This window comes from Mustela nivalis, assembly GCF_964662115.1.
Source record: "Mustela nivalis genome assembly, chromosome: 3".
Lineage (NCBI taxonomy): Eukaryota > Metazoa > Chordata > Mammalia > Carnivora > Mustelidae > Mustela > Mustela nivalis.
In genome coordinates this window covers 133128745-133145565 of record NC_139022.1, presented here as the reverse complement: position 1 = coordinate 133145565, position 16821 = coordinate 133128745, and the positions used below count along the sequence as shown (strand labels likewise).

The 16821-nt window shown below is 47.4% G+C and overlaps 2 protein-coding genes across 5 annotated transcripts in view; one reads left to right on the top strand and one right to left on the bottom strand.

Moving 5' to 3' along the window:
* The window catches only part of CYFIP2 (cytoplasmic FMR1 interacting protein 2), a 124791-nt gene that overhangs the window by 60310 nt on the left and 47660 nt on the right, over positions 1 to 16821 (top strand). For all 4 annotated transcript variants that reach the window (XM_082725025.1, XM_082725023.1, XM_082725026.1 and 1 more), the window contains 4 exons: positions 770 to 878; positions 2908 to 3027; positions 8623 to 8822; positions 10330 to 10417. In XM_082725025.1, coding sequence (XP_082581151.1) covers positions 770 to 878; positions 2908 to 3027; positions 8623 to 8822; positions 10330 to 10417 — 517 coding nt within the window. The remainder of the gene's footprint in view (positions 1 to 769; positions 879 to 2907; positions 3028 to 8622; positions 8823 to 10329; positions 10418 to 16821) is intronic.
* FNDC9 (fibronectin type III domain containing 9) lies at positions 12035 to 15264 on the bottom strand. The gene is made up of 2 exons (XM_082725028.1): positions 15115 to 15264; positions 12035 to 13151 (listed from the first exon to the last, which is right to left on the bottom strand). The coding sequence occupies exon 2, from the start codon at positions 13142 to 13144 to the stop codon at positions 12425 to 12427; it is 720 nt and encodes a 239-aa protein (XP_082581154.1). The 5' UTR covers positions 13145 to 13151; positions 15115 to 15264; the 3' UTR covers positions 12035 to 12424.

Here is a 16821-nt window from a genome sequence, read left to right as displayed (position 1 = left end):
ACCACCCCCCCCGCAGGTTAATTTTATCAATTCATTTTTGCATCATGGTCTCCAGCATGCCTGGTCCTTTATGCATACTGACCAGCTTTTCTTTTCTTTTATCTGCCAGAAACACTCTTCCCCTCCAGATCTTAATATTTTCAGCATTTGGGAGTCCATCCAGCCAGACTGCTTTAGAGAGGCTTTTCCTGACCTCCAAACACTGAATGATCTTATTTTATTAGTTTCAGAGCACTATTACTCTGCAGTCTGTATCTCGGTATGAAAAGTGATAATAGTACATCTACAGAAGATTGCCATGAGATTAAAAATGACTGTGTACACGCAGGTGTGCGCCTGATAAGTCATAAATGCCGTGCAGTTATTTCCTCTTCCCTGAAACTATTTTATTCCTTTATTTATCCAGTTACCAGTTTCTCTTCACTAGACATAAGCTCCATGAGGACGGGAACTTTGTGTCCCCGGTACCAGAGTATTCCCTGGGATATAACAAGCATGCACTCGATTGCTTTTTTGGTAAACGAATAAAAGAGGGAAGTGGTTCCACTTCTGTGTTGCTTGTCTTCAACTTAGAAATAATGCTTCATGTTGAGCTTTGTGGTTAAAAAGAAATCTGCATTTTGCTCTAATGCAAAAAACAGTTGTAATTGAAATACATGAGCTAGCGCTTCCTAGAGTAGACCCTCTGGTCAGAAATAGATGTGGCTGGGTGTCTGAAAACCATCCACGGTCATGTTTACTGGCCTTACGTAACTTTTCTCCCTTGCAGCGTCCTGTTGGATAAACGTTTTAGGGCTGAATGTAAGAATTATGGAGTCATCATTCCATACCCACCGTCCAACCGCTATGAAACACTGCTGAAACAGAGACATGTACAGGTACGGTTAAGGAAGCCAGAGCGCAAATGGGACAGGCTAGAGAGTAGCCGTGAAGTGAGCGGGGAGATTGGAGATCAGGACCGCATACTCTCCACCCCACATGCCACCCGTGTGGACTTCTGAGCTTGGGTGTGGCACAGCCTCAGTCTTATAAGCGATAAAGAGGCATTGACATCCCGTGGTTCAGGTTCTAGCTTCTCAGTCCACCTGCAGCTCACCTCTGGCTAGTCGTGGCCACTAAAGCCTTTGTCTTGTCATAAGCCGTGGCTCACTTCCTTCCATGGGGGCTGCCGCTCAGAAACAGGTAAATCTCTTCCTGAGCAGGGCCCGCACGCTGGTCCAAGCGAAGGCAGGCTGCTTCGGGCTTTGAAATGAAGCGCGTCCGCCAAGCCCATGCTAGAAATCAGTTTGTTTTTGTGGAGTTGCTTTCTGTTCACATTTGACCCCAGATGTAGAGGCAATAAATGCTGCCAGGAGCTCAGACACATATTCCTGCTTTAAAATGTTCACGTGAGGCAGGCAGGCAAAATACGAGATATTCCCGCTGTCAGCCACGAGAAGCTGGTACGGCCTTGATGCCGTGACCGCCACGCTCAGGATGTGGGGCACGGGGTTTGTGGGGCAGACCCAGGTGAAGGGCCACAGCCGAGAAGTGCCCTAGGTGCAGAGGAAGGGGTTACCCTGGAAACCCTGGGCGTTTTCATTGCCGTGAGAAATGAAAGGGAAGCGGAGAATAATGAGAGGGAAGAACGCATCTTCACCTCTGTCAGCAGGAGGAGCTCAGTGCTTTCCCTCTGGCCTCTCAGGAAATCCAGCCATCAGTTCCTGTTGCAGCCAGAATTAGCCATAGAACATTAAATACTGAGAGCTTCAGGTGTGTACAAGGTGCCTGCTGGGGGGGTCTTAGTCAGTTGGTAGACAATCTCCCAAAAGAGAAATAGAAAGAAAAAAAAAATTAAGACCCTTTTTGGGCACCTAGCAAAGCGCAGTGCCCACAGCGGGAACCGAGTAGATGTTTACTGCTATTTGCACAGCATCTGTGATGATGCCTACATGGGTGTGCCCTGGTGGGAATTAGCAGAAGTTCCATTTTCCATCCAGCCCTGCATTCTCATGCTTGTGTACTCATCCCCATAAAGGCCGGCAGTAGGCCCTTGCTGCTGGAGCTGCTACTCTCCGGTGATGGAGGTGGGGCACAGGATCGTTGTGGGAAGGACCTCACGGCTGAATTTAGGATGTCAACGTTGCATGGGGTGCCGGAGCTTGTCCTGAACCTTTCCAACAGTCTGGAGGCACCCTGTTTTTTCTCAGCTTCTTATATTTCAAACTTACAGGAGTTGAAGGAAAAACATAATGAATATATATATATATATATATATATACTCTACAGGCAGATTTGTGATCATTAATATTTTACCCAATTGGTTTACTTTCTCTTATATACATATTTTTTTCTTTCTCGTGAATACAGTACAAAAAATAAAATAGTTAGGAATAATCCTCGGACACTTAGCCAAGAGCCATATATGAATATGCATGTGTATGTGTGTGTATGTGTCTAAAATATAGGTAAATAGTATATAAATATATAAATAGTATATAATGTATATTATAAACATAACATATAATGAAATAGCATATAAATAGTAAATAAATACATAAGTAGTAAATAAATATAGCATATATAAATAATTTAAAAGAATACATATATATGTAACATTAAATTATATTTATGTTTTAAATATATGAACTCTTTTTCTTAACCATTTGAGAGTAAGTTGCAGATGTCATGACACTTTACCCATGAATACCTCAGGATATATGTCCTAAGAATGAGGGCATTATCTCATAATCAAGATAGAATGATCATACTCAGGATATTTAACAATACTGTTTTCTGCATAGAGTCCCCATTTGGCCCAGTAATGTTCTTTATGCTTTTAATCCAATTTCTTATGTTGTATTGCATTTAGTTGTCATGTGCCTATGAGAACCTTAAATAACTTCTCTCCCCGTCACTTCCATGCAGCTTTTGGGTAGATCAATCGACTTGAACAGACTCATTACCCAGCGCATCTCTGCTGCCATGTATAAATCCTTGGACCAGGCCATCAGCCGCTTCGAGAGTGAGGACCTGACTTCCATCGTGGTACGAGACTGGGGGCCCGTGGGAGTTCTGCCCTGGGATTCCTTAGACTTGAAGCCTAGTTGGAGGCGTTGCTAGCCTAGTACAGAGCTAGTTGAAGAGAAGCAGTTAGTCTCTTTCCCAGCTGAATGGAACAGGGTTGGGGAGGAGGGGACTTAAAAAGAATGAGAGTGATCTTAGTCTCCTGAGTGCCTTGAGATCTCTGACATGCCTAGCCCTGGGGCACAGCTGCTTGTCCTTTGGGTTCCAAAGTCCTTTGGGTTTCAGAGCTGAGCCGGTGCAGGGGAGGTCCTGAGAAGCTAGGGAAGGTTGCACACAGGGTGGGCATCGTGGGTGTGCAGTATAGGGTCAGAAGGGCTCTGTGCTGGGTTGACTGCTCTGCTATTGTCATCTTGAAATCCTTAGTTTTTTAACAAGGGTTCCCACATTTCCAGTTTGCTCTGGGATCTGGAAACCCTGTCATTGATCCTGATGCACGAGCAAGGAGCAGGCTCCCTTCATTGAGATGCTCTCTGCTCATTCTTCCTCTCCAAGGATTAGAATAAACTTGATCAACCAGTCCGCATCAACAGAAGATTTTAATGTCTCAAAAGCAGATGAGTGGGAGGAATGAGAGAAACAGAAAATAACCATGAGAATGCCACAGTGACAATTGTGGGCAAAATCCAGCAATGGATGCTAAAATTAATAGGTGGGACTTTAAAAAGCACATTTTATGGTTCCTCTTGTTCCGAGGTCCTTAGAGTAGTCATATGCATAGAGACAGAAAGTGCGATGGTGATTACGGGGACAAGGGTATTGTGTAAGGAGTTTTGGTTGAGGGAAATTAAGTTCTGGCGCTCAGTGGTGGTATGGTGGCACAGTCATGTGAGTGAACTGAATGCCACAGAGCTATAAACTCAAAAATGGTGTCAGTGGTAAGTCTTCTGTTACTTACATTGTAGATATAAAAATATAAATATTTTTAAAAATGTAAAATATAAATGGAATTTTTTATAAAAATAAAAAATAAAAACATAAATGTAAAACTGACCACAATTTTAAAAATTACTCAAAAATTTAAAAAAAAAACAGAAACAAACAAAAAAAAAAGAAGCTGGATTCTTGCATAGTCTCAAACTATCTCCTTCAAGATATTTATGAACTCCAAGAGGAAGATTAGTAATTTTACCGTGGGAACACCATCTTAACCAAGCATCAAAAGTCAACAACACTGGCAATAATCTATATTCATGTAACCCCTGCTGTGTATTCTTCTGTGGTATTCTTGCTGAAAGGCATCTTCTCAATCTAATCATGAGAAAATATCAGGTAAACCCCAATTAAATGGCATTTAAAAAATGAACAGCAATCCTGAAAAGCATCCAGATCATAAAAAGACGAAGACTGAAAAATGTCAGTGATTGAAAAAGTCTAAGAAGACATGACAACCAGAAGCAGTGTGGGATTCCAAATTGAATCATAGAACAGAGAAAGGGACCCTCGTGGAGAATCTGGCGAAATCTGAGTAAGTTGTGTCATTTAGTTAATAGAAGGGGACCAATGTCAATTTCTGACTTTAAATAATTATGCCAAGGTTGTGTAAGCTGTTAACATTGGGGAAATTGGGTCAAGGATATGCAGGAACTCTGCTATTTCATTCACAGAAAAGTGAGTCTAAAATTATTTCAAAATTTAAAAAATTTTGTTTTTTAAATGGACAAAGTGGTTTTGTTTGTTTGTTTGTTTGTTTTTAAAGTGACTACAGACTAGGGCTCTAGAGTCAAAAAGACCTGGGGTCCCAGTCCTGGACCTGCTACTTAGTAGCCGGCAATTTTGGCCAATTACTTAATTTCTACAGGCTCATTTCCCTGTCTACATGATGGAGGAATATTAGAATTCATCATACAGTGTTTTTATAAGGATGACTCTCTCCCTTGCACTTAATAAATAACAGCTTCTGGAAAAAAAAAGTGAGAAAAAGAAAGGGAAAAAAAAAGATAGGAGCATAGAAATTTGGGGCTACAATGAGATATTCTCAGGGTGAGTTTTCAGCAGCGTTTCCTACAAGGACTTGCCCCAATCTACCCACCTAAGTCCTGGGTCAGTTACTTTAGGAGACTTCCATATAGCGCATGATCTTCTGGGAGATTTATTTTAAGAAGTAGATTTTTCTTGAAAGGAAGGAAGGAACAGGTTTTTCTTTGTTGATGCCAGAATGTTAGCAGTGATCATCTCCCAGGGATGGGATTTTCTGTTTTCATCTTTGTTGTTTATCAGTATCTTCAAGCTGTCCAGTAATGAATGGGCATATCTCATGGAAAAACTGGTTTGGGGTGTGTGTGGGTGTCCACAGCCTCTTCCCATCCCTTGAAAGGCACTGAATGTTCTTTTAGCTGAGAGCAAAATCAAAACAAGCAGTGAAAGCTGTTGTTTATCAGGTGAGAACATCAGCCCCTGGGGAGGAGCCACTCCCTTCGAAGACCAGGAAGAGGAGACCCCAGGGATGCTCTCTCCTGTGGGGTCGGGAGGCCCCTACTGGCCTTGGCTGAGAAGCTTCTGCCTCTTCTGAGAAACGCCTGCAGAATCTGCTCCCTCAGCCCTTCCCTCCACCTTGGAAACTCCATCCTGAGCTGGGAAGGCAGCTTGATGAGGCCAAGCTGGGAGGGTGACAGAGATTTCTTCAGTCAGCCATCCTCATCCTACGCAGTCAAGCAAATAGATTCCCGGAGAGATCCGACACTGAATCTGAGGGCTGGCAGCTTGCAGGCTGTGTTTTGTTTCTGCTGCAGAGCACATGTGAAATTTTGAGCCAACATTTAACATTTGGAAGAATCTGAATAAAAGTGCAGAAGCTTTGGCAACCTCACACCAGCCTTTCCAGATGGCAGCGATCATCTAGAAATGACTAGACGATCTCGTCAGCCGCGCTGTGCTCTCTTCAGCTTGTGGCCAGCCCCGCTGGCACACCTTTTTCCTGTGTAGGACCTTCCATGCCCCGCGGCACCTGACTTCGAGACCCCTGTTCTTCTCGCCCGCCTGGGGCTGCAAAGCTGGTCAGCAGTCCGGTGTGGCTGACACAGCTTTTCTGGCTCCTGTCCAAGAGCTCTCTCCACTCTTCACAGAAGTCTCCCCACCAAGTGTTTCATGTCCCCAGTTCTGCTTCTCTGTGTTCCCCCCAGTAAACCAGCTCTACTGCAGAAAACTGAGACCCTCTCAGAAGGCGGCTGAACCTCTCATGAGAGGCCTTTTCTACCTGCGCCAAGCTTGATGCCCTGAGCTCCACATCCTAGAGGCAAGTGCCCTCTTGTAATTTAAAGGCCGGAAGAACACCGGTGAGGCCAACACAAGGCTTGGATTACCTATCAGAAACCTCGATAGGATCACCTATCAGAAACTGTTGCGTGGCGGGAGAAGTGGACCCACGTTTCCAACAGCCCCACATCAGCAGCATTGAGAATTCCCTCCTGCGGTCTCCCGCGTAAATGCTGACTCGCATTTGTGAGACTTAAAATCACAGAACATTAGAACAGAAACTGTTGCCTGGTTCTTCACTGGCAGTTAATCTTCCTGGTAACACGGCTCCTCAGTGTGCACGGGATGCCGTAAACTCATTGATGTTTACTCCATTTATTTTATATATTTCATTTTTTTACCCATCTGAAGTGAATGGGCACAGAGGGTCCGGCTTGGTAGGCCCCAAGAGACCGAAGCTGAGAGGTGATTCTGTGTCTCTGCCCTTCATCGACTTCACGGTGCACAGGGGCTGGAGACTTGCTCTTCCAGCTGTCATTCCAGAACTGAAATCTAGATTTTGACCTTCTTTTGAAAGACCGGGAGCGCTGGCCTCACTGAGCCCATTCTGAGGAGGCAACAGCTCTGTGGAGTTAAGTAGCAGCTCCACACTTGTCTGGCCAGACATTGTGCCACAGCCAGCAGCCCAGACCCCAGGAATCCCACCTGCCCCTGCCCGTCCCCCTTCCCTGAGCTGGCTGGCTTCCACAGCCGTCGAAGTTTGCCAGCTTCCATCCACTTCTACACCCCCAGTCTAGAGCCATAGCATCTGACTTTCAGAAGGACAAAGCTCCAAGGTTGGAAGTGTGTTCTGGGGCCTCCACCTGGCCACACTTGGGACCCCAGCCAGCATGGGGGTGCCTTGGGGCCGATGAGAACAAAACTGATTCCCTGGTGTGGGGCTGTGTCCTGTAACCGACTGTAGAGACCTGAGCTCCTTATCCCAGCCACTGAAGCTGGCCTTGTGGCTGTCCCACCTCCTGGCCGCCCTCTGGTCCACTGCCCTTGCCAGTGTTCGTGGAGTTTTTTTTTTTAATTGTCAGACCATCTTTACTGTAATCATCATTACTTTTCCAAGGGCTTTCTTAGCAAATTGCTTCTTTATTCCAGGCAGCTCTGTCCTAGAGGCCCAGACACATGTGATTTGAAGGCAGAAAACCCAGGATCACTCACTAAACTGTGGTCTGTGTTCTCTGTGTTACTTTGGACAAGTTACTTCACCCTCTGAGCCTCCTGTGTCCCCTCTATGAAACAGGAGACATCCTACCTGTCTCAAAAGAGGGCTTGACCACAACAATGTGGGAGTGTCCTGAGCCTCACAAAGGGGGACGGGTTCTCTCTCTGCACAAGACTGTGCTTTGATTCTTTTTCGTAGCAGCACGACAGGGGACTAAAGCCAGCCCAGAGGGTTTCACCCTCCTTATACTTGCCAACGAATGCGGTGACCTGTTGTGTCTGCATATTGTCTGCTTTGCTCCCATTCTCTGCCTGAAGGCAGGGTTCCAAGCAGTCAGCCCACAGCTCACGTGAGACCTTGGCCCACGGCTTTCAGCTGCAACCTTTGCCAACTTGTAACCAACCCTGTGACCGGCAGACCCAGGAGGAATCCAAAGGAGGGGGCATTCTGCCTCCAGCTAGTTTTAAGAGTCCTGTAGTATACAGTGATTAAGGATATGGACTTCGGAGCCCAGCTTCCTGGATTTGGAGTCAAGTGATTCAACTTCTCCAAGCCTTAGTTTCTCTAATGCATTAAGGGGTTTCTTAAGCATTAAATGAGTTAAGACACATTAAGTGCCAAGGATACTGTTTGGTGTATATTAAATTGAACCACACAAAACTACTCCTATTCGATGGTATTTAACAAAAAAAAAAAAAAAACAGTAATTTCATGTGGTCTGACCAAGTAGTAAGAACATAACAGGTGGTAACTCTTATGATAGCTTTCTGCACAGCAGACATATAGCCCCTGGTGACGGCCAGGCCCACCTTCCTTTTGTTTACTTGCAACGCTGAGAAGCAAGCTTTTTCCTCACCAGTGTGGAAACTGGAAGGCAAGTAGGCATGTCTCCACCCAAGGGGGTATAAACGGGAATCGTATGCGGTCTGTGGCCCCCTTCCTAGGCCAGGCGTGCAGCTTTCCTGCACCCAGTCTGGGGATCCCTCCTCCGAAGAGGGACATGTGGTTGCATGGTCTTCCGTCAGGCGTGGGGAGCTTGCCTGAGGGCTCTCCCCCGCAGGAAAGGAAGCTGTGAGATGAAGCGGGCCGCATGGGAGCATATAGGGTGTGTGCGTCCACCCTCAGCAGCCGTGGGCTCTCTCTGGCAGGAGCTGGAGTGGCTGCTGGAGATCAACCGGCTCACGCACCGGCTGCTCTGTAAGCACATGACCCTGGACAGCTTCGACGCCATGTTCCGGGAGGCCAACCACAACGTGTCTGCCCCCTACGGCCGCATCACCCTCCATGTCTTCTGGGAGCTGAACTTCGACTTCCTCCCCAACTATTGCTACAACGGGTCCACCAACCGGTAAGGGAGTCCCTGTGTGCAGGGGGCCGGGGTGGGCTGGGGGGGCGGGGAAGTGGTCCCTTCCTGAAACAGGCATCTCGGGGAGTCCCCGTGTCCGCACAGTCTCTGTGCTGGGGGTGGGGAGGCCACAGGGAACAAGCCTGCCTCTGAGGGCCGTCAGGCAAGGAGGACGCAGGGAAAAAAATGGGAAGAGTGAATTATGAGATGGAGGAAAGTCCCAGGCATGAGAGAGAAAACACCGCTACCTGATCTGGCCTGGGAAGTGATGGGAACCCCAAGAGAGGCTTCCTCCTCTGACAAGTAGTGCTTGAGGAGAGATGTGAAGGGTAAGTAGGAGTAAATAAGGTGAAAAGACAGGAGAAGACTATCCCAGGCAAAGTCTCCAAGGAGCCCAGAGTGCGTGGTGGGAATGGCGCCCGCGGAATGAGGCGGTGCTGCAGAGGTTAGTACAGCCCAGCCTAGGGGCAGGCATGGCGCCTTCTGAGCGGATGGTACTTCGATGACGTTATCCACATACCTGAATACGTTCGTGCAGAGTAGGCACACACAGCCCGGTGTCAGGCACCGAGGGGAGGACATGACCTAATCCCTTATCCTCACAGAAGTTCAAATCCTACTGGAAGTGGAGAGACATGTCACCCGCAGAACAAGTCCATGAGGTCCCACAAACGTGTGTGTGTTTATAGGTCCTCTCGGTACCCTCAGGGCCTGGTTCACGGCCAGGATTCAATAAGTCTGTTCTGAGTGAAATGAAGGCGCTGGGAGGGAACCCACAGAGGAGCCTGAGCCCACACACTTAGCAAGCCAGACTTGTGGTTCTGTAACGATTTGGGACTTTGAATCCTCTCAAGCAGAGGTCTGCAAGCGATCGCCCACAAGCCACATCTTGCTGCCAACTGTTTCTATACAACCCGGGAGCAAAGAATGCTATCGACGTTTTTGAACAGTTGGGAAAAAGAATCCAAAGAACTATAGTTTGATGACAAGTGAAAAATCATTTGAAATTCATAAAGTTTGACTGGAACCCCGCCGTGCTCATTCATCTATAGTCTTTTCTGGGCGCTTCACGCTACGAGCCACACTTGAGTAATGGTGACAGAGACCATCTGGCTTGCAAAGCTGAGAACACTTCCTATCCGGGCCTTTCCAGAAAGAGTTTGTGGAACCCTGCTCTGAAGAAGCCAGCCGGGGGTGAAGGGAGGGATCAGAGCCCCAGAGAAGGCCATTTCCAGGCCCAGCCAGTGGTCCCTTTCTTGCCCGCTGTCCCTATGAGCAGCCATAGCCCAGAGGCTAGCCTGGGAGTCTGCACCACGGTTTTCTCACCTATGGGAAGGAGACAGCAGATGAATGAATGGGAGTGTGTCATAAGAGTTTAGTCATTTTATAGACAGCCACCTGGAAACACTGTGGTTGCACCTGGTCAGGAAGGGCTCTGGCTGGGTTGTGTCCCCTGAAGAATGCTCTCAGGACCCAGTTAACTCCCACCCCCTCTCTTTTCCTCTACTAGTTTTGTCCGAACTGCCATTCCTTTTACCCAAGAACCACAAAGAGATAAACCCGCCAACGTCCAGCCTTATTACCTCTATGGATCCAAGGTGAGTCGTCTTGCCTGTGTCCTCCTCCTAAGAAGACTAGTGAGCTTAAGCAAATACAGAAGTGTTCCCCAAATCAGAAAAAGTAAAAAGGTACAGAGCTAGAGAGGCAGAACCAACTGTAAGTATACTCGTCTTTATTTGTGCACAGCTAGCAAGGCTGGGGATAAAGCAGACTTGGCAGGGTGGTTGCTGGGTGAGAATTATTTGGGAGGATTTCACTGAGGCGAGCAGGGAAGTAGGTGTGTGGGGCTTCTCGTCTTCATCCTGTGTCCTCCTGTTACTCAGCTGATTCACTGCAGAGTGGTCGTGAGATTCTGGGATTTTGTGCTCCGGAAAGGCAAGGGTTTTGCTGAGAGGTAGCCATGGGGAAGGTATAGTTTTGAAGGAAATCCCAGAAGGCTGGAGCTAGAGCCGGGAGACGGGTCTTCTGTCGTCTCTCTGCTGCTTCGTTCACAGTATGCATCCTGACATTAACCAGGCCTCCCAAATGGTGCCCTGTTCTAGACCTTCAGTCCTTTGCCATTCATGAAGCAAACATTTATTAAGCACCCACAATAAGCCAGACATTGGACTAGATTCTGCATGCTGGGGATGTATCAGAGATTAAAACAAACACCATCTCGACCCTCCTCGAATTTCTATACCCGTGGTGAGGACAGAGGGCAGTGTTCACAGAGTCTCACCAACACTGTGATAGATGTAGGAGATCTGTTTCTTACCCTGTGGGTTTGCAGGGGAAGAATGCCACTGCGAGAGGGAAACATGTCCACGAAAACAAAGCCAATGTTTTCCTTTGTGATGGAATAGAAATGGCCACCTTTGACCCCATTTTCAAAAAGTAAGCCCAGATGGACCCAGAAGAACTGAATACATATAAGAAAAGGTACTCCTCTAGCCCTCAACTGGGAAGTGTGGTGAACCCGTGTGCTCCCACCACTTGGGCCTACAGGCAGGCTTAGACGTCTTGGGATGATGCTGGGACGGTGCATATGTCCTCTCGAGGACAGCCAGTCTTTCTGGCAGCTTTCTCTAAACAAGGGACACTTGGAACCAGCATTTTGGATAGTTCACAGAAATGTCATTGAATGACCCTGACTCACAAATAAGAACAACACCCCCCTTTCCAAATATCTTTCAAACCTTGTGATTATAACAAGGAGAAAGACACATTTATGTTGATGCTTATATGTCTTTAATACTTTCTGCTCTCCAATTTCCTTTTTTGTCAAAGCTAAGAGAGCAAACCTTAAGCTCAGAGTCATTAGTAGGCCATAGAATCTAAGTCAGGCTTAATGTTATTTTGTTTCGATTGTATTTATTCTTATGCCTCTTCTATTTATAGCAGGAGGGTACTGGTTTTTCATTTACTGAGTCATATAAGTCTATCTTTTAAAATCCAGTTTAGGTTTTAAAAATGAGTTGATTTAAAGAAAAATGTTGTTAATAATAGTAAAGATAGCCTGTGGTTTAAACAAAATGGAGATGGGGTACAAGGCGGTATATGATAGCCTGAAAGCCGGACAACACTGTAGAGCAAGGCTTCCCAGTCTTTCCAAAATCATTCCCCCAACAGCAGAGGGGACAGGACGTCCGCCTCTGCTGACTGAGAACATACCCCCAAAGAGCCCATCTTTAACTCAAAAGTTTCCTCAAAGTACTGTGTTTTATCAAGTCATGCAAATTTTGCTTTCTGTGCCATAATATATTCGTTTGTTTAAGCGTTAAAATGCTGTTTTCCATTCCTAACGGGGGTCCCCTAAATGGACACTCCTGAGAGACGCCGTGTTCTCCTTTGGCATACTCTGGGGGTATATGCTTTGCAGTTTGAGAAGCTTTGTCATAGGGCATTCGTCCAACCCGCGTGACCCACAGGAGCACTGACCTTGGACAGCTTCGACAAGAACGTTAAGGGGAGGTGTAAGGGTGGTCTAGGAACACATGTTTACGAAAGATCTACTGTAGGGAGGGCTTTAAGCTACGGGATGCAGGCCGCCTCCTCCCTAACCCTCACTCCTTAAAATGAGGCAGCATGGCAGCATGATCGCCCCCACCACCCTGCAGTAAGGCCCCCACGTCGGGGACATCCTGATTGGCGGCATCCTCATCAGCCCCGTCGTCTTCCTGGTTGGCTTCCCCTTCGGCATCTGGTTCTGCTTCTGCTCCGGAGTTCTTGCGCGGCATTTCCACCAGGGGGAGGCCCTGCAGGTCTTCCTCTCTCTGCCCAAGGGCGGGGGCCTCCTCTGGCCATCTCACCAACCCATTGGCTTCCTCCATGTGGCCGGCTCTGTAAGACCATCGAGGCTCATGGCAACGGATGCACCAGAACTGGAGACAGATGAAAGCTAAGACGGCTGTGAAGCAGGCCAGCAGAATGGCCATCAACACCCACAGGGAGATCTGGGGGTCCACCAGTGAGCTCCCAGCTGCCAGCGGACTCTTATCCAGGGTATGGAACATGGTGCAGTAGTGCCTATAGGGGAAGGCAGCCTTCTTGCAGCTGATGCAGAGGAAGTAGAGAGTGGAAGGGGCGAGGTGTTCCAGCACCACGGAGCTGATGGTTCGAGGCACCTTCTCCTCGTGGTGGAAGCTGTAGCGAAGATAGCCGGAGAAGATGCTATTCCAGTTGGGCCTATACATAATATGGTAATAGTCCTCCAGGCAGGGCTCCGAGGATGACCAGGAAATGATGGCTCCTGTGTGAGAAACGTTCCCAACCTCGATGTTCATCCTGATTCTAGAACCAGAATCAAAGTGAAAAATGACATCCCCTTATTGAGGCACTTAGGTACGATATTCCTAACCACCATATGTTGAGCATTCACGATGGGAACTAAGATTGCCCCTGTTTCACAAAGAAATGGGGATCGGGAGGTTACTTTAGTCAGCGAAGGCGTAGCTAAGAAATAAGAGATCGGAAGTTCACACTGGGGCTGTCTCATGTCAAAGCCCAGGCCTGCAGGCCTGAAAAAGAGACACCCACATGCCCCAGCCTCATCCTCCCCTGGCTCAGGTCCTTTAGATACAACATAGTTTCCAACCCTTTAAAAAACGAAGAAAGGCAATAAAAGAAATCGGACAACCCGATTAACGTGCCCTTGTTAGTCACCAAGTCAGACCATTCTATCACCTACAGTATCCCTTCTGGACCTTCTGCTTCTGCCTCCAGTGCTGTGAACTCAATCATCTAGAACATTCTGCCCACTGCTATTTTAGCCTCTCAATTCTGTTGCCCGTGAGAGAGGAGATTTGCGTCATCACTCCTTGCCAGCTGATTGCTCCCCAAAGCCTCTGCTCATGTTTTGTTCCTTTGTTTGTTTGTTCAAGACCGGAGGTACCCAGGAAATCTGTTGTGTAGGTCAAGGCAGTCAGCTCCTAAGACTAGCATAAATGCTGCTGTTTCTTACCTCAGGTCCTGTGTGTGTTAACAATGATAGTCATCACCAACGGTTAGGGAGTGACTGCTGGGTCACATCTAGTATGCGTCATGCTTGATGCTCACATACTGTAATAAATTTCCCTTAATCTTCATCACACCCTCTGAGCATTTCCAGAGGCAAGGCTGCTGGGTTTAGTTACAGATCATCATTGCAAATTGAGGTGCTGGTACGAACACCCAGTTGCTGTTTTTCCACAAATCAAATGAGCCCTCTTCAGATTATCAGCCCTCCCGCTTTGGTAAGAGAGCACCATCTTCAAGCTTTTTAGTTTCTCTTAAATACTATCTCTTTGAGAGAGAGAGAATGTCCCCTCCACTGAATTTCCCCTGGTAAAATTCAGGGGCAGCCATATTCCTTCAGCCTGTGTGTGCTCACATACGGTCCCCCCCAGCCCTGTTCTCTCCCCTTCCTGTCTCACGTGAACGTGAAATGCAGAAGCCTGTGGTTTAGATCGTAATGACCTAGTCAAAACCCATCAACCAGATTTTAACCTGAATTGGATGTGAAGCCAAACTGATTTCCATGACAAGCTGCGCTCTCCCCTCCCTGCCTCCCTCCCACCTTTTATTTCCATGCCCGTTTACCTAGAGGAGGTGGGTTGCAGAAAAGCACAGCACTGAGTGATTTTTCAATCCTCGTTTTTCTTCTCTAAGGAGGACAGTGAGCTGAAATGCTCAGGAAAGGAAAGAGTTCCCTTCTCTTTGGTTGGGAATTTCTTCCCGGAAACATGGGTAATGAGAAGGACAAGACAGGTGTGCTCAGATCCCTCCCGGGAAGGTCATTGCGAAGGAGACTGTTTGCGCTCTCTTCAGCAGTCTCCCTTCTTGTGACCTCCCCCATCCTCTCCGCCCCACACACCCCTGTAAACACACTTCTGACCACAATGAAAAGAGCTTAATTCATTGCTTATAATACAGAGGCAATGGCCTTTGTAAACCCCTTCCATCAGGGGTGATCAGGAATCCCGTGCTTCGTCATGAATCTGTTCTCCTGTTGGCTTCGCATCTGCTGCTGGCTGTCTTTGCAGACTGAGTTCTCGACAGCAGACATTTTTAAGAGCTTTCTGGCAAGACACTGTAGCAGCATCTTCAGCTTTGGGGACCAGATGAGTCTCCCTTATTTGCTTTTCCTTTTCTGCTTCTGTTTCTAAATTCCCCCTATTTTTAGCTGTTCGTATTGCCATCGCCTGGCCCTCCGCCAGGCAGAGTGTGAAAGGAAAAACCATTTCCATTTCCAAGAAGAGCCATTTATGTCCCTTACCTGATGCTCGCGGTGGATCTGGTTAGAACGCAGCCTGCAGAGGCAGGGACAGAGTGGACCAAAGCTGAAGGGACGGAGCCTTCTCCCCTCCTCTGCTCTGGGCTCTCCTTGATGCCTCTCTCGCCACTGTCTGAGTAATCCCACTGTCGCCCCCAACGCTCACATTATTCATTTCTTCAGATCAGCATCATTCACCATGGCAACCAGCAGGCATCTGTACGCACGATGCTTTCCGGGACCAGTCTGGAAAGGCTTTTGCCCACTGAGCGGAGCTCTCATTCCTTTGGCCAAAAAAAAAAAAAAAAAGGCAAACAGTCTCCTGCAAACTGATCCTCAGAATGGTACTAATTCTTCCAGGACTGCCAAATTTTCTCTTTGATTGGTTGGTGATCGTTTTTGGCCCCATCTAGACCCTCTTTGGACAATGGCTCAATGTAAAGATGCCCGTCTCAGTTATCCAACAATTAAAACAGTAATTTTATCCCAAGCCCTCCCATCCTTACCCTCCCTCTCTATCACCTTCTTTCTTCATTCGTATCTCCTGTGGCATTCTCCAATTATATGTATGACCCTGGTCAAGAGTCTTTTATTCTCTGGGCCTTGGTTCCATCCTCTGTAAAGCTCTGGGTTTGGGCTCGAGGGGGATGGCAGAGGGAAAGCAGGAGCTTACCCCTGCCCAGTCCAGAACCCTTGTCGGACTTGCTGAACCATCCTGGCACAGGCACTGGGTTGATCTGAGTGTCCCATCCAAAATTCTGGTCTACCCAGAACCCCAGAGTGTGACCTTATTTGGAAATAGGGTCTTTATCAATTGAATAAGGTAAAGATCTTGAAATGATATCATCCTAGATTTAAGGGGAGCCCTAAATCCAGTGACTGGTGTCTTTATAAGAGAAAGGAGAAGGAGTTTCCACGCAGAGGGACACAAAGGGAAGAAGCCATGTAGACACAGAGGCAGAGGTTGGGATAATGCTTTTGTAACTGAGGGGCGCCAGCAGCACCTGGAGCTGGAAAATGAAAAGAAGGGGTCTGCCCCCCGGGCCTTCAGAGAGGGCGTGGCCCACCAGCACCTGGAGCTGAGGCTTCGGCCTCCAGAGCTGTGAGATGCTACGGTGTTAAGACACCATGTTTGTAGTGATGTGTTACAACGGCTCAGGGAAACTACTACAGCCCTCCTTCCAGATGGGCTCAGAAACAAGCATCCCAAGAAACTGCCTACCAGCCAGTCACCTGGGGTAGATCCCAGAAATGGAAACTGCTTACTATTATTCCCAGATTGGATGGTCCTCCAAGTTCCTCTTCTTTGAAGAATCCTGACTCTGCTTCCATTTCCCATAAAGGTGTACCTGCCTCTGAGATTCCATCCCTTCCTGGTTGCCATCACTATTGGGACAATCACAGAGCATGTCAGAAATACAGAGAGAATAAAGTTCTGTTATCTTCAGCCGCCAAGTTTGTGGAAATTTGTCATAGCAGCTCCAGCCAGATTTAGACCTGAATTATTTTACACAAATTATGTGCTTTTAAAAGTCAGGGTTTTTTTTTGTTTTTTGTTTTTTTCCTCTTCTTGGTTCTTGGCCAAAGTATCCAAGTGAACCCATGAAAGTCTCCTTGTGATTCACAGGAGTGATAATCAAAAAGTTAAGAAGAGTTTCCTGGGGAGCTGCAGACCCTCCCCTGGCCAAGGGTCTCTGTGAGGCCTGGCGT

What these genes read in the sequence shown, in the direction of transcription:
- FNDC9 (XM_082725028.1), bottom strand. Translation starts at nt 13,144, where the DNA reads ATGAACATCGAGGTTGGGAACGTTTCTCACACAGGAGCCATCATTTCC.